This window comes from Macaca mulatta, chromosome 11, assembly GCF_049350105.2.
Source record: "Macaca mulatta isolate MMU2019108-1 chromosome 11, T2T-MMU8v2.0, whole genome shotgun sequence".
Classification (NCBI taxonomy): domain Eukaryota; kingdom Metazoa; phylum Chordata; class Mammalia; order Primates; family Cercopithecidae; genus Macaca; species Macaca mulatta.
The window spans coordinates 58,948,870-58,968,869 of NC_133416.1; the positions used below are offsets into that span (position 1 = coordinate 58,948,870).

Consider the following 20,000-nt stretch of genomic DNA (forward strand, 5'->3'; position numbering starts at 1 on the left):
GAGACAGATACTTACAGAGTGCCTACTTAGTCATGACCCCCACCCACAACTTGTCAACCCTTTTCATAGGTTAGGAAAGCAAACTCAGCAAAATTAAGTGACTTTCCCAAATAAATGTAGGGCTTGTATTTGAACCTAGACTTCAAAGTCTGTGCCCTTTCACCTACAGAAGCCTTCTTGTTTCTTAACCACAATTTCTCATCTTTGGCGCTATTGAAATCTTGGACTGGATGATTCTTTGTTGTGGACTGTCCTGTGCATTGTAGGATTTAGCAGCATCCCTCCTGGCATCTGCCCACTAGATGCCAGTAGCATCCTCAGAGCTGTGACAACCAAAAATGTCTCCAGACACTGCCAGATGTCCCCGGGGGGGCAAAATTGCCCTCCATTGAGAGCAACCGCTCTAAACTGTCTTAGACTTTAATTTATATAAATGACAAATCACTTTATTGCTTTACTTTGTTTTGTCCACCTGCTCTCTTCTACCTCTGTCTTTAGAAGAGTCACCAACAGATCTTAACACCTTGTTTCTTAAAGTGTGATCTGGGGACTAGAAGCAACAAGATCACTTGAGAGTGTGTTAGAAATGCAGAATTCTAGGCCCCAAATCAGAACTACTGAATCAGAATCTGCATTTTTAACAAGATCCTTGTGTGACTCATATGTACACTAAAGTTTGAGAAAGAACTATCTTACAGATCAGGGCCCCAATCCCACCTGCAAGTGTAGGGCAAAGAGGACTGGAAGAAGACAAGCTTATCTGTCCCTTGCACGCTCATCCACATTAGTTCTCTTCCTTTTTCTGCCATAGAGAAGCATGACAGTAAAAGACTCCTACTCACCAGCCTCCGAACCAGCTACAGCTATTCTGTTCTTCCATTTGACCTGCAAAAAAATAGCTACTGTGATGTTTAATTCCTCCTGTTCTCCATTCCCAGCCGCCTTTCCCTCAGTCCTAATCCCTCTAGTCTTCTCACTACTTCAGTGACTATAACAATGGCTTCCTGGTATGTAGCATGATCAACATTTCCAAGCCCTGACTTTGTCACCCTTTCTTCATTCTCCTGTTCTTAGTTGTCTCAAAGACATCCCCCCATGGCTGTCTCCAGATACCTGAGCACTTGACAAAAATCAGCTGTTACCACTACCCCCTGATGACACTTTTCAGGTTCCCCTTTGCTTAGTAGTCCCTCTGCCCATCTAGTTTCTAGGAACCTATAACGTTGGAGTATTTTCTGTCTCTTTTCTCTCCATTCCAAGCAAGTATCTTATGTGTCTTAAATGCATCTTTCTTCATAGTATTTTTGTGGGTATCTTTCTTCATAGAATCTAAGATCTGCCCCTTCCTTTGCATTTTTATAATTCATTCAGTACTTTATGAAAGTGTAGTCTCAAGACACCCTGCATCATAATTACACAAGTTTCACTCACAAAAAAAGGCCAAATCCCAGCCTCTACACCAAATCTACTGAATCCAAATCTCTTTAGAGAGTAGGCTAAGGAAATATTTTTAACAAACATCCACACCCCTCACTCCCTGAGATTCTAATGCATGCTAAGATTTGGGATTTCTGTAGCCTGATCCAGACCCTTATCAATTCATGCATGTAACAGCCTCCTAACTTCTGCCCTTCCCCTCTGTATGTAGTTAGTCTGAATGACTTTTTCAAATCTCTGTCATCATCTGTGACTCCTTTACTCAAGAACCAGTAGTGGATCTAATTAAATAAAACTCAGATCCTTCAGCCTGGCCTTCAAAGGCCCCTCCAACTCACCCCCATTTACCAACCATATTCCTTTTTAACTCTACAAATGGTGCAGATAATCTGAATACTTATAGTTCATTTATTGTTTCCACCCTCCCACTCTGCACATGACTGTTATCTCCTCCTAAAATGTATGCCTTACTCTTCTTCCCAAGTATGACAAAGTAAGGACCAAGTATAAATCAAGAAATGAGCACCTCTCCCACTCCTAAAAAGTAAGTCTTAATAAAAATAAATTAATTAATCTTAATGTTCAATGTAGTAAAATAGGAGATGAAAACAAAAGTAAATAAAGCTTGTATCTGATGGCTTGACCTTTGGCTATGCAGAAGAACATAAAAGTCACCATCACTGTCTTGCTAAAGCGATTTTATTTTTGTAAATGTTAGGAAAACAAAATCTGTTCTTAAAATACAATGACATGAAGTGTATTTCAGTCCTACCTTCTTGATTTTGTTGTGGATGGCACTTCAAGCCTAATTTTTTTTTTCTGACGTGGGTCCTCTAAGAACTCTGCTCATGAATACGTGGCATCTACGCACTTTGCGACCCTCCCCAATAATGTATATTCACCTTTTTATTTTGGGGAAATTTCCTTCCAAAATGGATACAGTCTTTGTTTTTTCTAATTATAAGAGAAGTAGTATATTTTGGGGTACATATATATGTATGTAAAACTATAAAAGACCCAAGAAAAGAGGTGCTAAACTCCTTGTATTACAACCAAAACCAAACACATTCCCACCCAGTAACATGAGTATTTAAAATACTACGTGGGCCAAACACAACACAACAAAGCCTCTTTGAGTCTGTCACATGAAGTCCGTTGGCTTCCAGTTTGCAACCCTGAGTTTGGTGGATAACTTTTCTACATTTGTTCTTTTTTTCCAATGCTACTGGCATAGGTGCTGAACCTGTTTCTGGCCTTGCTCCTGAGCTCCTTCAGTGCAGACAACCTGGCTGCCACAGATGATGATGGGGAAATGAACAACCTCCAGATCTCAGTGATCCGTATCAAGAAGGGTGTGGCCTGGACCAAACTAAAGGTGCATGCCTTCATGCAGGCCCACTTTAAGCAGCGTGAGGCCGATGAGGTGAAGCCTCTGGATGAGTTGTATGAAAAGAAGGCCAACTGCATCGCCAATCACACTGGTGCAGACATCCACCGGAATGGCGACTTCCAGAAGAATGGCAATGGCACAACCAGTGGTATTGGCAGCAGCGTGGAGAAGTACATCATTGATGAAGACCATATGTCCTTCATCAACAACCCCAACTTGACTGTGCGGGTACCCATTGCTGTGGGGGAGTCTGACTTTGAGAACCTCAACACAGAGGATGTTAGCAGCGAATCGGATCCTGAAGGCAGCAAAGATGTAAGGTCCCAGCCTAGAAACAGCCTTGATCCTGTGTGAGAACAAACAGGGTGCTGTCAGCCTTGGGGATTGTTTCAGCTATGGGCTTGGTAGAGAGATTCTGGAATAACCAACTTACGTGGAGAACTAATTCCACCCTCCCAGTATCATTCTAGGCCTTTCCTAGATGAAGTGGAATCCTAAGATGATCCTGGACCCACCTCTGTCACTTCTGGATCATCCGGGTCAGAGGCTGGAATAATCCCTTGAGTACTTCCCTGCCATTCATCTTAGTTATAGCCCTGAAACCAACCTATAGCCGCGTTTAGCTTTGGGTGGGTCATTGTCTTCCGTGAGTAGGTTTTGATGTTATATCCCATCTGGAAAGAAGTTTTGAGGGCCCATGGATGTGGTTTGCTTATTGCGAGTTATAGTAAGAATTCTAGAGAAGAGTCAGAACTGGCGCCTCATCCCCACCAGAGGCAGAGTTCTCAGTGTGGAGTGGGCATGTTGCCGCAGAGCTGCCTGATGTCCCTTTTCCTTGCATGTCTAGAAACTAGATGACACCAGCTCCTCTGAAGGAAGCACCATTGATATCAAACCAGAAGTAGAAGAGGTCCCTGTGGAACAGCCTGAGGAATACTTGGATCCAGACGCCTGCTTCACAGAAGGTGAAAGGGGGCGAGGAGGGGATGAGCTTGGGACACTCGTGTTGCTCACAGACACAGCTCTGCCGGGGCTAGTGGTGGGCGAGGGGCAGCTCAGTGGCTATCTTCAAGAACTTTGCTCCCCACCCCACCATTTTGAAGGAAACTTAGATTATTTCCCCTATTTGTATCTGACAAGTATATAACAAGTTTCTATTCTCACTTTTCATTGTCCATTTTCTCTTGGCATCAGCCCAAAAACTTCCTTTCGTACGACCTGTTCTGTCATGGCTGTGCCTGCCTCCTGACTACCCTTTTCTCCTCCCTCTCACTGCTTCTTTGTAGGACATCTTCTTGACTCCAGAGGGCCTTGCCCCGTTAGCCTTTGCAGCATAGCCTCAGCCCTGCCACCCTCTCCATTTCTGAATCAGGCATTCTGATTCAGCCACTGTCCTCCTGGCTGTGTGGTGGGGCAGCACCTGGCAGGGCCTGGGAGATGGAGGAGAGGGCAGGTCTGGGCGGGGCACGTTTCCACGGTCTGACCTGCCTCTCCTGCTGGTGCCAGGTTGTGTCCAGCGGTTCAAGTGCTGCCAGGTCAACATTGAGGAAGGGCTAGGCAAGTCTTGGTGGATCCTGCGGAAAACCTGCTTCCTCATCGTGGAGCACAACTGGTTTGAGACCTTCATCATCTTCATGATTCTGCTGAGCAGTGGTGCCCTGGTAAGGTCCAGGGGAGAGTGTGAGGAGGGATTGGCTGGGGAAGGGTGTAGAGAAGCCAGTGGGAAAAGGCTGAGGCCCAAGCCCAGTGGCTCTGAAAACAGATTGGCTGTGGTCCCAAGAATAATGATCTGTTAAGGTGCTTTGGGCTGCTACTTTGAGCCTGTGGGATTAGAATCCATACCTGTTCATGTCCTGATCCTCTGTAGACTTAGCACTATCCCTCTCATGTGTCCCCACTGCCTGGTTTACCCATCTTTAGCAGCCCCTAAAATGAACTTCCCTCTCTTACCTAATACCCCAAATCTCTTGTTCTTTGCTTTTCAGTTACCCAGGATGGGAGGGAGGTGGTATTCCTCCGCTCACTGTCCCTTCACAGCCTACTGGATATAGAGAACCCGTGACATTAGCAAATGTTTAGAGTCAGATCTCTGGTACAAAGGTTATTTATATTCACATTGTCCTAAGTGCTTATTAATCAGTGAAACATACAAGGCCCAGAACACACAGGCTCCTCCACTGCTGAGACTAATTATCTTGGCATTTGCTTTTATTTTTAGCTGGGTTATAACTGAGGACACCTGGACAGGGTGTGGTGTGAGGGAGTTGCTTGCTGGTTGAATAGTCTTGAGGACAGCAGGGACTAGAGACAGTACACACTTTCCTTAAGGGAAAGGTGACGAATGCATAATGCTGAAGTATATTTAAAGAAGATGGGCACATTCATGTAGGTGTGGAATCAAAGCTTAATCTGGAAGCAAAAAAAAAAAAAAAAAAACATAACAAGGGAGAGTCCCCAAATTCAGTGTTAAAGATTTTGACAGTGACTTGGGAAGTTTCACTGACTTGTGAGGCAGGAGAATAAAAGCTGAGAGAGGCAGCAGTGTGTATTAAAGACAAGCCCAAGGTGAAGAAGACAGCTTTCATGAAAAGGATCATGGGAAGCGAGGGGAAGGTTTACACAGGAAGGTGTCAGGATTAAAGTAGGAGGCAAAAAAGATGGCTTGGTAGCCACTGATCTGAGATCTGAGAGAAGGGGAGCCAGACCGCCCCGCCTGCGCCTGGGCCATTTGTTGCATCAACGAGCATTCACACAACACTTCCTGAGGTGCCGCAGAGGCACCCAAGATGACAGCATAGTCTCTGCCCTTGAGGAAAGAGAGGATCAGACTAAGCCAAGTGATTGGAGAAATGTGTTTTTTTTATTGTTGGTATTGTTATTCTTCAAGTCTAGTAAACAAAAATCTAAACAGTATGACCCATCATTTGGTTCTTCTCTTCCCCATCTCTACAAAAAAGAATAAAGCAGTAGTGAACCAAAGGTTTTGAATGTTCTTTACTGCTCACCTTTGACAATTTTTATTTGTCGTAATGATTAGGCAAAGGATATTTGGTTCAGTACGTACAGATCCTGTGTAACAGTAGGCATGATATTTAAGAATAACAAAGTGAAGCCACTGCTAAAATATCCAAGAAGAAACTAGAACGTGGTTATGATGGGACTAAAGAGGGTGGGGATTAGGGCCTTCAGTGACATGAGATCTGTCTTGGGCATCTCACATACCTTGGATTATAGAAGGGATTCCTAACAGATGGGGTTAAGGGGAAACCTGACATGGAAGCTGTTGCCTTTTTGATTGAGCAAAGGGGATTTATTTGCACCAAGACCCTGAGTAGGACTGTGGAACCCATAACCCCTGTCCCACTGCCCGTTAATGAAAGTGGAGCTCCTGATATCCATGTGCCTCCAGTTTGGAAGGTGAGACTGCAGACAGCCCAATTCTTCCTTCTGGAGCTGTTCAGAGCAGGCACCTCCCATTGTATCACAGAGGACTTCCTCCCCACCTCCACAGGTTTTCCCATGCTTTAGGAATTCCCTCCTCTTGGCACCTCACCTGTGTAGTCCATCACTCTGCAGATGGGAATGCTCACACCACCATATAAGGGATTATCCCACTCATGAATGCCAAATAAAGTAGTGCTAAGATTTTCTTCACCTAAGTGTCTCCCACCCATATGACCCTCCACCCATACTGTGGTGTCAAGGGACTAAAAGGAGGAAAGATTTTATCATGTCTTTTATATATACTGTTGGTGAGGATGGGGAGAAATTGAAACACTCATATGCTTCTGGTAGGAATGTGAAATGATGCAACCAACTTTGGAAAACAGTTTGGCAGTTCCTCAAAAAATTAAACAGTTACCATATGACTCAGCAATTCCATTCCTGAGCATATGCCCTAGAGAATGAAAACATGTCTACATAAAAACCCATACACAGATGTTCACAGCAGCATTGTTCACAATAGAAACAACACACACGTCCATCAACTGATGAAGGATAAACAGAATGTGGTATATCCATATATTGGACTATTACTCAGCCATAAGAAGGAAAATCTAGAGAGAGAAAGTAGGTGAGTCGTTGCCTAGGGCTAGGGGGTTGGGGGTTTAGGGGGTGATTGCTAAAGGGTATGGGGATTCTTTTAGAGGTAATGAACATGTTCTAAAATTGATTGTGGTGATAGATGCACAACCCTGAATATACTAAAAGCCGTTTTAAATGGCTGAATTTTATGATGTGTGGATTATATCTCAATAAAGCTGTTAAAAAATAAAAAGCCTGTGTAGTGGGGGAGTAAAGCTAAGGAGACAGGGAGCTGATGATAGGCCAGCCCATGTAGGAGGGCTCCTTGAGGACAGCAGTGCTCCCTGTGGCCTGCTTGCCTTTAGGCACTATCATAGGCAGCTGCTGCCTCTCTTTTAGGCCTTCGAAGACATCTACATTGAGCAGAGAAAGACTATCCGCACCATCCTGGAATACGCTGACAAAGTCTTCACCTATATCTTCATCCTGGAGATGTTGCTCAAGTGGACAGCCTATGGCTTCGTCAAGTTCTTCACCAATGCCTGGTGTTGGCTGGACTTCCTCATCGTGGCTGTAGGTGTCTTGCTTTCTGTTTCCCACCCCTTTCAGCAGGAACACAGAAACAGAGAGGGGTCTTTCTTTTTCTAAGGGCAGTAGCTGCCCTGGGCCCAGGTTATAGGTCAAGGGGTAGATGTAGGTGTGGGTAAAGTTCCCTTGCACTCAGATCTTCGTTTTAGGAAGGGGCACTCTGAAGTCCCTGCATTTGCTCCAGGAGGACTAACCAACCAACTCTTTAGTCTGGTGGGTTTGGCTTAACTTAGATTCAGAGATTAGGAGTGAGAAGTGGAATCACAGATCTCAAAGGCCCTTGTTATTAGGCTGGGGACAGGAAGTTCTTGCCCCAGGCCAACAGGATATCCTCTTTTTGTGGCTGGGAGAAGGGGTGAGAGAATGAGATGGGGGCTGCTGGGACAAAGGTGGTAGTGGGATCTCTGTGGTCTCTCCTGCTGACCATTCCCCTGAACACATCCATCCAACTCAAGTCTTGATACCAGACTCATCCAAACAAGTCAGTTTATTAGGTGAGGGGAGTTCACACTGAAATAAAGTCCCCCCTTCTTCCCACACGTTGCCATTCTACAGTGATCATGAAACTTGAGAAATCCTTTTTTCCTCCAGGTTCCAAGACCATCTCCGAGGTTTGCTGGCCATGACCTCCTGTGTTTTTTCCAGGTTGGAAGCGACATCCTTTCTAATTCTTTCTCACCCCACCATCACTTGTCCCTTGTCAGCTTTACTAAGGATGATGACTATTCTCTTATTCTGTATAATAACTAAAGCTTCTTTCTTTCCGCCAAATCAGCATTTTAAAGAAAGGATGAATGGGATTTGTAGGACCAAGGCCTGTGGAAAATTTAGTCCCCTCTGAGGGCTGTTAAGTGCCAAGAAAGTAGAGTGGTGGAGGCTAGACTGGTCATGTAGAATGCAGGTTTCATTGGCTGCATGGTGAACTACCTGTAGAGTACCTCTGAGATCCAGGATAGAGCAGCATGGAAATCTCTCCAATGGCAGGCACCCAGCACTGAGCCAGTAATGATTTCTGCTCTATAAATGCATTTCTTTTCCAATACATTGTTTGCAATTTCCATGGTTGATGACCCCCTTCCCAGAACTGTCACTGTGCCCTCAGTTGCATCCCCATTTCAAAAAGCCTGCCTTTGGGAAATGCCTAAATGAGGTGAGGAGCCCAACCCTAGAAGGTACCAGTGTGAGACCCTCGTAGCGAGAGATGTTAGCACTCCCTCCAGCAACTGTTGATACCATCCTGTGGTGGAAGGACCTGTACCTCCCACAGACAGAAAGCTGGAGCTCTAAGGCTTAAAGAATGGGCTTGAGATAAGACCCAGAGAGCCAAAGTGAGACTGGGCCAGTTCTCTTTCTAGAGAAAGAGGAAGTGCCGTAGAGTCTTCATTTCACAATAGCTCCTCAGGACTACCTAGCGTCAGGTGGGACACCTGAACTCAAACTGGTACTCCCAGCTGCCTGGGGAGGCTGTGATTTGAAACAGAGCTTCCCCACCATGACCCACCCTCACCAGAACACGTTCTTCCTCTTTTCCCTAGGGTGAGCTACCTAGAATTTGAGGATATTGATCAGGTATCCCACATGCCCCTGCTAAACAAATAAGCTGTGAAAGCACTAACAGTCCTGCACATTAGCATTTATTTTTTGAGATGAGGTCTTACTCTGTCACCAGCCTTGAGTGGAGTGGCGCCATCTCTGCTCACTGCAGCCTCTGCCTCCTGGGCTCACACAATCCTCGCACCTCAGCCTCCCGAGTAGCTGGGGCTATAGGCACACACCACCATGCCTGGCTAATTTTTGTGTCTTGGGTAGAGATGGAGTTTCACCATGTTGCCCAGGCTGGTCTCGAACTCCTTAGCCTCCCAAAATGTTGGGTTTACAGACATGAGCCACTGTGCCCAGCCAGCATTTATTTCACAAACATTTTTATGACTTTATATGAGGTAGAAGGGGGTAAAGAGCATAGGACAGGCATGCAGTCAACTGATACTAATTCATAAGCCCTCTAGCTTTTGGGGGTTGCTTGATCATTACATTACTGTGGTATCCAACTGGCTCCTGTGAAGACCTCTGTGCCAGTTATTAGTAAATAATATAGTCGAATGCCATTATCTGTGTAGAATTGCTCCAGAAGCAATAAGGAGAAGCAGAGGTTATCCCTGTTGCAAGCACGTTCCCAGCCCCTGGGGAGCTTACACTAGCTTCCACAGCAACTATGGCCTGATTCCAGGCTTGTGCTAGGTGGGGGGACATTCCCAGGCCATCACAGTGGCTTCAATCGCTGCCACTTTTGAGTTGTGGAGGGGCAATTAGTCTTGGCCTGTCACCTGAACAGCTGGAACTGCTGGACTTTTTGGTGTCCATTTGAGTAAAGTGTCTGGTTTCTTTGGCATTTTAGAACATGCAGCAGGTTACGTTCTAACTTAGCACCATCCACTGGTGACTTGATGTCTGAGTCTGTTACTCATTGCACTTGTTTCCCTAATTGATTTTTGTTCTTCCTTGTTGCCCCTTAAAGCTGTAAGTACTTTTCAGAGTCATGGGATTATCCAGATGACTTCAAGGTTAATTCAAGCCATACAAGTTCTCAAACAAGGAAAACATTCTGTTTTGCTCAGCTCCTTGGCTGCATTGGAGATTGTGTCCTGTAAAAGAATTTTGGCATCTTTTCCCCAGGACGTTTATCCCACTGTATATGGAGATCAGCAAGCCTGTCAGTTCCAGAGATGGGGACTTGCGGAGACCACTTGCCTCATCCTGAATTCAGACTGCTGAAACCATTCTCCATTTGAAAATATTCACATCATTTTGGAAGTCACCTAATGTCTTTCCCCCTTTTTTTCCAGTCTGCAACCATAGATGCCCTGAATTTATTTTTTATTTTTTAATGTTTTTAGGTAGGTCTCACCCTGCTGCCCAGGCTGGAGTACAGTGGCACAGTCATGGCTCACTGCAGCCTCAAAGTCCTGGGCTCAAGCAGCCTTCCCACCTCAGCCTCCTGAGTAGGTAGGACTGCAGACACATGCCATGGCGCCCAGCTTCATGCCCTGAATTTGATGTCTCCTCAATTCCTTTGTTTGTTTGTTTGTTTGTTTGTTTTTTAGGTTTGATTCTTTCCTTAAAGAATACTTTAAGCAATGTTAGGATTATCTCCAGGAAGGGCTTAACAGAGACTCAAAGGATTATAAGAGAGCCCTCGACTGCTAAAGAATAACCCAGATAAGACCCTTATTGATCCTGTCCTGAGCCAAATTAATCAGCTGAGTAACAGCTTATCTCTCAGCAACGTTTAGAGCCAGCCACTGAACTGGCCTTTAGACCTCCTCCTTCATTCTCCACACTGTGGGCCTATTTGTTAGCAGATAAGTCACCCACCCTGAAGAGCTGGGATCTTCTTACGTTATATGGTGCCTATAGCCACTCAAAGCTTAGTTTCTTGCAATCTTTACCTGACAGTTTCGTAAGATGAAGCTGACCCAGGGGACTGTTGAGCCCAGGTACTTGGTTGAGAAAGAATAGCTTCCCTTCAGGTATACCTGTTAAGACCTCATGAAGAATCTGGCAACTTTCAATTCTTTTGGATTTAAGAGTTGGCTGTACTTGGTAATAATAGGGAAGTATACACCTCCGTATAAATTCTTATTGATAATGATGGATGGATAGAGAGAAAGGGATTGGTTGGTGCTACTATGTTCTAGATAGGGCTTTTGTGGCCCATAGTTTAGGCAGACGTTGAACTCTGGACCATCTGCCTTTCCAAGAAAATTAGGGTAGCCTAATAGGGCAACATTTACTTCCAGATTTGCTTTGGACACTGCCTAGGGCTTCAGAGAAGATACCTACACTGGTGGATTATGAGCACATGCATAGATCAAGGTTCATACCCCTTTTTATTTTATTATTTATTTATTTATTTATTTATTTATTTATTGAGATGGAGTTTCTCACTTGTCGCCCAGGTTGGAGTGCAATGGCACCATCTCCGCTCACTGCAACCTCTGCCTCCCGGGTTCAAGCAATTCTCCTGCCTCATCCTCCCAAGCAGCTGGGATTATAGGCATGCACCACCACATCCAGCTAATTTCTTCTTGTATTTTTAGCAGAGACCGCGTTTCACCATGTTGGCCAGGCTGGTCTCGAACTTCTGATCTCATGTGATCCACCCACCTCCGCCACAACGCCCGGCCATACCTGTTTTAAATGGAAACCTTTAAACCTGCTCATCCTGACCCTTGCTAGGTCATTCACCTTCCACTTCTATCCCCTGCCAGTCATGCTGCTTAATTATACATGTCTTCATTTTTTTTTAAATTGTGTGTGTGCAATTCACAGACACAGGATCAAATAATTAAAGCCCTAGGATAAAGATAAAAAGCAGCAAATGAAACTAAGTTGTAGATTGTTTCTTTTTTCCTCTCTAAATTTTCTTTAAAGTATCATCAATTTAAGTAAGCTAAGCTGATCTGCAACCACCACTTCCCAGTAGGAAGAATTTAAGAGCTGTTGATGGAAATATCTTAACCTATCGTAGAATTTGTGTTGTAAGAAACCCAGAACCCAGCCAGGCATGGTGGCTTAAGCCTGTAATCCCAGCACTTTGAGAGGCCAAGGCAGGCAAATCACCTGAGGTCAGGAGTTTGAGACCAGCCTGGCCAACACAGTGAAACCCCATCTCTACTAAAAATACAAAATTAGCTGGGCATGGTGGCACATGCCTGTAATCCTAGCTACTCACCCAGGAGGCTGAGGCAGGGAGAATTGCTTGAACCCAGGAAGTGAAGGTTGCAGTGAGCCAAGATTGCGCCTTTGTTCTCCAGCCTGGACAACAGAGTGAGACTTTGTCTCAAAAAAAAAAAAAAAAAAGTAGAAACCCAGAACCCAAGCATTCTGGAGTCTGACTAACTAAAGGTATTTTTAGATCTGTTCTCCCCTGAAGAATTCGGCAACTCTCAGCTCAGGCCCAGGCAGGCATAAATGTAGTTAGCATGGTGTTGAGGAAGCATCGTGGTAACTGCTCTGAGAGCTCTGGTAGAATAAGGTAAGTTTGTCTCTGGCAGAGCAGGAAAGTGACCACATGTCTAGGCCTGGAGGTCTGCAGGCTTCTTCCCCCTGGTACGGCAACATATTCAAGTCTGGATTGTCCAGATAGGCCTGTTGGAATGTTGTCATGTAATCTGCCCACTGGGGACGTGACCTGTCTGTGGAAGAAAAAGCATTGGCCTGGGAGTCAGGCAGTGGAGGTCTTTAATCTTGGTTCTACAACTGCCAGTGTAACCCTGGGCAAATTCTTGTGTACAGGTCTCAATTTCCTCATCTATCAAATTAATTTTTTTTCCAAGAATTCTTCCAGCTGTTATTCTAATGATAATAGTTATAGAAGATTGACATGGAAATGACAGACCTGAGGATAATTCATTTTGGACTGTTCTGGAAGGAAAGAATGAGAATTATAAGGAAAAGTATGGGTTCATTTGTCCAGACTCACCCAAGTTCTTGTGGCCATGGAGGGGTCCTGGTTATAGTTAAAAGTCAAAAGGATTATCATAGTTAAAAGTGAGAGATAGAAGGATATGTTTAAAAGATAGAGATACAACTCACTTAAGTGAGTTCTCATGGAGCACAATTCTTCTTGGGAACTGCAAAGTCAGCCATGGTACTTATTGAACGTTTTCATTGTTCTTAATGTCATGATGCGTAAGATTCTCAAACAAATGGTTTTTTGTCAACCAGGAGTAAGAGAGCTTGTCCCTGTTGGAAAGCCAATGGTGAATGAGCTGAGGAGGGGGCAGTTTGTGTGGAGTATGTGTATTTATCTGTATTCTTTTCCATAGGTACCATTAAATTTGTCTGGCTTAATTTAATGGGGACTTCTGGGACCTGCAGAGACTGTAAAGGGCGAGGGTAAGGCTCTTGTCTGTTCAGGCTCCTCTCCTTCCAGTGGAACTTCCTCACTCTCTCCCTCTCCCGTCAGCCTCTCCCCTTTTCCAAATTGTGTGTATGTTCTACCGCCTTCTCAATTTTCTCTTCCCTCTTGTTTTTTCTTCTGCCTCTCAACCACCTTTCCTTCCAGGTCGTTTGAGTCAAGTTGAAATAGGCAGCTGGTGTTACCCACTTGCTCTACCTGGGGGGCCCAATCTGTGTCTTCAGTGCTAGGGGCTTTATTCTAACACTCTGGAACCTCTGTTTTCTTTTCTTTTTTTTTTTTTTTTTCTTTTATTTGTTTATTTTTTTGTTACCTTTTTTGTTTTTGTTTTTCTCTTCTGTTTCTGTGTAGGTCTCTTTAGTCAGCCTTATAGCTAATGCCCTGGGCTACTCGGAACTAGGTGCCATAAAGTCCCTTAGGACCCTAAGAGCTTTGAGACCCTTAAGAGCCTTATCACGATTTGAAGGGATGAGGGTAAGATACTAAGAGCAGCTGATCCTTCTGCATGCCAATGGAAACTGTTTAAGCATGCTAGAACTGATCACATGGTGGAAAGATCATTCAAACACGAATTCTGTGATGCAGCTGCTGATTTGATCCTCCACTCTCTCCCCCACACCTGCCCCGTGCAAAGGGGAATTGCGTTAAGCTGCCTCATCACATTAATATTGGCCCCACCCCCAACAACATGCCATCGCAGAACATGTTAACATTGGCTATTCTCATTTGGCCTGGCTTACCTGTAGCACTTGGGGCGGCTTTCTGGGCTGTTGATTTAATAGGGAGAATCACCAGGTGCAAAGAAGGGGAATTGTAACCCACAGACCCACTGAAAAGCACAGGCTTCAGGCAGGGAGAGTGCTGTGTAGGGGCATCAGCCAGGTGGGGACTGTGGCCTTGAGGTCACTGAGAAAGCAGCTGAGAATGGGCTTGAAGACATGATGGCAGGCCCGGAATTGGGAATGGAGCAGAATTTGGCATGGCCCTGGGAGAAGAAATGCTTTTCTTTCTATTTGGATTCCTCTTATTGCACCTTGTTGTTCTCAGCCCAGTCCCATACGGACTGGCAGCCTCTGTCTGATAGCAAAGCTTTTTTCCTCACCCCCAACCCCTCTGCCCATGCTGTATGGTCCCCTAACACTGTCAAAATGACAACCAGGTATGATGCTAGATGATTGAATATCAGCTAGTTCTCCTGAAATTTCTTGATACCTCCTATTCCTGCTTTGGTGATACTCCACCCAAAACAATACAAGGTGTTGTCACCCTGCCGACTTAGAAACAGGGTACCTTCTTGGTGCCATTTCCTTGTCTCTTGGTTTAAATAGTTGTGCGTGTGCATGCGTGCATGTGCGCGCGCACACACACACACACACACACTAAGAAGTCAATTTCTTAAAATCAAAGGGGCAACTGGCTTTGGTGGTAATAGTTGTCCTGTGGTGATCAGAGAGAGGTCTGTTATACTTAACGAGACCAAGAAAACTCGCTTCAATTCAGATGTTGAATACATGCAGGAGAGCAAACCAGAGGATATATTTTTAAATGTGCAAACGTCAGAATGTAGGAATAAAAATTAAACTGTTACAATAGTCTACATGAAGCAAGACCGATTGGAAAAACTAGATACCAGGACAGTGCTGCTTCATTCATTCCTCATCTGTGACCCCTGGCTGTTCTTCCATGAAGCCACCCACAGTTATATAGGAAGATGAAAACTTAATTGGGACTTGGGAATTTTATTATGTTAATTTATCCAGACAAATGCTTTTTGTAACAAATTCATGTTTCTTCTGTAGCACAGTCACAGTTTGGTTTACTAAATGTAAGCTTTCTGCAACTCTCCTGAAACCATCTGCAGGAAGGGCAGTTCCACAGTAGTGTAAATTTATTTTAATTTTTTTAAAAACTTGGGATTTTAAGACTTTGTCCCACAGATAAGAGAGGTTTTAGCATGTGTGCAGTAAGGTCATTGCTATGCTTAGGCTAAATTTAGGAAGAGAGTTTATTACACAAGATTCAGTGGTTTAGACAGCCACGGTGGGATTGAACATGTGGTTAAAATGCTCGTCTCTGCTCCCTCCCCCTTTGCACCTTTTCCAGAGCTAGTTAAATGTTTTAATAAACCACACTGGTTTTTTTATAAAGTTGATAATCCACTTTGGTGACTGAAAAACTGAGGACAAGATGCAACCAAAGGAGTCCACTGAAGACAGTACTTGCAGCATTGTACCGGAGCTCCTCCGCATCCCCTTACGGTGCACCCAAAAGGAGATCGGTGATACCTGAAGAAATCCCCTCATCCCCCCACCAAAAAAAATGCCCATCTGACGCATCTGATGCTTGTTACTAACTCTTTCCATCTAGATGCTCATTACTGTCAGTCCTGGCCAGGCAGACAGAAGCAGTCCTCATGGCCGCTGAGGCCAGTTTGCTCATGAGGCAGTTACTTGAATAACCTGGATGCAGGAGCCGTTTTGGGAGCCACAAAATAGTCTACGTGAATAGTCTTCCCTTTAGCTGCCCCTTTTTTCTCTACCTTTCCTGGACCCTCAGTTTCCAGTCCCCTAAAAACTTTTATTTGTCAACTTGAAAGTAGTTTAGGAGCCCAGAGGTCCCAAATGAATAATCAGAACAGTAGATAGTTTTATTTGAAAAGCATTACGATGTTTTGTTTGAAAAGCATCTACATCAAGATTTTTTTCGGTAAAATAATGGGGGAGAACAAGTTTGAACCCAAAGCTGGAATTTAAAACAATAAATGTACATTGAGGGAAGCTTTGGAATAAGAGCGCCACCTCATTTGGTTGACTCCAGCCAACTAACAGACGGTATTGACCATGGCTGGTTAGGCAGGTGAAAAGGGATCAGGGATCCATTCCTGCCCTGCAGGTTTCCTAGCGCTTCTGTGGAAGAGTAACTGCAAGAAGAAAAGATTGGATCTGGCTAAGCTTATAGTAAGTTTCCCAGTAATAAACAAAATTAGGTACACATGTTTTATTTAAATGTCATTTTTCTATGGGGCATTTTTTTTTTATTCTTTGGTTTTGGTTCTTCCATATGCCAACACTTGAGAGATTACCTTTAGAAAATTTTAAATAAGAAATCTTCATAAACTGAACACCATCCATGCAGATGGGCTCAACTGTCACTGTGCTGCTCCAATTACAGACTCAGAGCTTCACTTGAGAAGGGAGCATATGACCCAAGCCTGTCCTGGGACACTGACTTCCGTCTCCTCTCCTTCCTCAAACCAAAGACCAGGAAAACTGAAGCACTTGTGCTATAGGCAAAGGAATACTTAATGTAGTTCTTTGCTTTTCTCTCCTCCATAGTAATCTTCATTTAAAGATTTCGCTGTGCTGTTAAATTTTTGAGGGTATATAATATTAGTGCCATGAAACATGCATGCATTTTTGTTGATTGTCAGTACATAGTTGTCCATTAAAGCCATGTTCCCTCTGCCAGATATTAAAAGCTTGCTGATTTATAGTATTTAATGAGCAACAATAATTTCCAAGACATTATAGAGAAGACAAAAATATTGTAAGAATTAATATCCATTGGAATTTTCTCATCAATTAAATGGGATTTGTATCAATTGCCAAGTATAAACTTCCATTGATAAAAGTAACTTTTTATGGATTACTAAAACCTAGCTTTGAGTGATATTTCCATGTCTAGTTCTTAACAATAATAGATTTCATGATAATTAAAGGCAATGTAGAATAACTAGAGAGCTTGTATAGAGAAGAGAAGATCAAATTCATTGACTATCAGTGGAAATTTGAATTATCATTTATAATATATATTTAGTGTGAGACTTCAAAATAAGAAATATGATCTCTTGCCCAGTGGTTGCTGAGAATAACAGCACAATGATCATTACATACGGAGCACAGTTAAATAGTTTCTTCTTAACATATTGCAGCTTATCAGCTAATGTTCAAAGCAAGGAAGAATTATTAGTACATTTAATCAACTCTGGGCTGGGCATGCTGTCTTCATGCCTGTAATCCCAGAACTTTTGGAGGCCAAGCTGGGCAGATCACTTTGAGGTCAGGAGTTCGAGACCAACCTGGCCAACATGGCAGAACTCCATCTCTACTAAAAATACAAAAATTGGCTGGGCGCGGTAGCACGCATCTGTAGTCCCAGTTAGTTGGGAGGCTGAGGCAGGAGAATCGCTTGAACCCAGGAAGGGGAGGTTGCAGTGAGCCGAGATCGCATCACTGCACTCCAGCCTGGTCAACAGAGTGAGACCCTTTCTCAAAAAAAGTAAATAAATAAAAATTTAAAATTAATCAACTCTGTTTTCTATTTTATTCATAATACTAAGGTAAAAAGTTTTTCTCTGGTTATGATTAAAGTATATTTGCATCTTATAAAACTTTGGATTTTATAGGATTTTATATCAGAGAATAAGGCTCAGTGAATATTTTTGTATATTGATTCACTTGATCAAATGGATCAATATATAAAATTTTGTATATACTTTATGAGAATAAAAGTTCTAAGAGATCACTTCGTTAATTTTTCTTCCCTGTGGTAAATATTAACCCATATTTAACTGTAACCCATAGTATGTAGGACAGGTTAGACTGGGTTTGAGTAGAAGCTTAAGATCATTCTCTGCATAGTCAGAAGAGTTCCTGGAGGAAGTAGGTTCTGAATTGAGATTAAAAAGCAACATGCCTCGGTTTCAAGTCTTTGGGACCTACTTCCTATGCCACATTTGTAATGGTCTAACAGAAGGTCACAGTCTCCCACCTAAGGTCTGCTGCGAAATGCTGTCACATAGACTGGAGCTTTTGAATCTTTACATAATCTACTCCCTTATTGTTTGAGAAATTATTTTTCCATTTGTGGATCATCCTCCTTTTGCCTGTTCTTTTGCACATTTCATTGCTTTTTGGTGCTCCCGCCAAAGGGTGAGCAACTGTAGAATGAGGAGGTAAATTCAAATCTGAGTACATGACAAATTTGGTAATATAAATCAATATGAATATCACTCTCCAAAAAAAATTGAAGATTTTCCAGATTTCAGATATCCTGGCTTTCCTTGCTCAAAGTAATAAACAATTAACAAAGTAATAAACACTTTATACTAATGACAGAGCTGTCAGATCTAGAAGAGATTTCTTGGTCTAAGAATTAAGAAATAACTGCCTCTCAGTCTAAAGGCCTTAATATATGAATTGGAGAAACACAAAATGAATATTTTAATCTAAAAAGAAGAGTGACTCCTTAGCAGAAGAATATCATTGCATTTTTTACACAAGATAGAACAGGTAGCTCTGATCAGCCACATGTCCTGATGAGTGACAATGCAGTCTTAAGGCAAAACCAGAAGATAAGCAAAACCTAAACCCTAAACTGTATGCTGCTCTGACTGACACTGTAAAGCAAAATCAAAGTTGAAAACAACCCAGAAACTTTGATTCCTAAGGGGTTTTTTCCTTTGCTTTTTTTAAATTCCTGAGCTTACTGTAATCAGTGACTTTTAACAATATGCCAATTTTTTAGTTTCCAGAGCAGTGATGATCTAACCCAAAACTCTCTTAAAAACCTTAAGTCATCCTATTTCTAATACATTGTGATGAGTGGAGTCAAGCCCTGGAATGAGCAGAGAGACGACAGCATTAGCCAAGCAGGGAGCGACTCTGATTTAAAAGCCTACAAAGTCAGAATAAAAAGGCTGGAGAAGTATAATGAACCTTGAGTGAAAGCACATCTGTTCAGATTTTATTTTATACTGTTTGGTAGAGGGAATATAGCTTTTTTTTTTTTTCTTGAGCCTGCAAAATATGCATGCTCAGCTATTGCCTGAAATAAAATAACTGGCCTTGCGTAGTCATAAAAGAGACATTATGTACTGTTAACTGGCTCTCTATTAACCACAACGGGTAGTTCTCTGTGATTCTGAACAATTATACCTTGTTTTTCAGAGGGGGAATGTCTGTTGAAAGGCAACTAGCAAGCTGAAAGTTACTCATATTTTCCCACTGGGCATGTTTTATGAATTGAGGAAGAGAGAGACTGGACTAAGAAATAATTTTTCAGTCCCAGGCTGATGCATAGGAAAGAAGACGTAGGTCAACTTGCCTGGGGAATTTGTGTTAGTCAAAATAAAGATGTAACTTTTTAAAATTCCTTCAATATAGGCCTAGACTTAGAAATTTTTGGTTCTACTTGTCAGTCTGTCCAGTTACTCTAATTCCAAAGGGAATGGAATGTTTCCATACAGAACAAGCCACACAATGTCATTCCCCTCCTGGAAATCAAAAAATGTGCTTGCTCCCATTTCCACCCAACACTCAGCAACCTCCCCTTCCAATGCAGGTGGTGGTGAATGCCTTGGTGGGCGCCATCCCCTCCATCATGAATGTGCTGCTGGTGTGTCTCATCTTCTGGCTGATTTTCAGCATCATGGGAGTTAACCTGTTTGCGGGAAAGTACCACTACTGCTTTAATGAGACTTCTGAAATCCGATTTGAAATAGAAGATGTCAACAATAAAACTGAATGTGAAAAGCTCATGGAGGGGAACAATACAGAGATCAGATGGAAGAACGTGAAGATCAACTTTGACAATGTTGGGGCAGGATACCTGGCCCTTCTTCAAGTAGTAAGTAATGTT

At 43.1% G+C, this 20,000-nt stretch overlaps 1 protein-coding gene across 5 annotated transcripts in view; it reads left to right on the forward strand.

Annotated features, from left to right (window-relative positions):
- Positions 1–20,000, forward strand: part of SCN8A (sodium voltage-gated channel alpha subunit 8) — a 213,565-nt gene that overhangs the window by 167,381 nt on the left and 26,184 nt on the right. For 3 of the 5 annotated variants that reach the window (XM_028829498.2, XM_028829495.2, XM_028829497.2), the window contains exons 17-22: positions 2,672–3,142; positions 3,675–3,792; positions 4,334–4,488; positions 7,253–7,426; positions 13,713–13,835; positions 19,704–19,988. In XM_028829498.2, the coding sequence (XP_028685331.2) occupies positions 2,672–3,142; positions 3,675–3,792; positions 4,334–4,488; positions 7,253–7,426; positions 13,713–13,835; positions 19,704–19,988 (1,326 nt within the window). The remainder of the gene's footprint in view (positions 1–2,671; positions 3,143–3,674; positions 3,793–4,333; positions 4,489–7,252; positions 7,427–13,712; positions 13,836–19,703; positions 19,989–20,000) is intronic. The other 2 variants (XM_028829499.2, XM_077954281.1) reach the window with 1 other exon arrangement.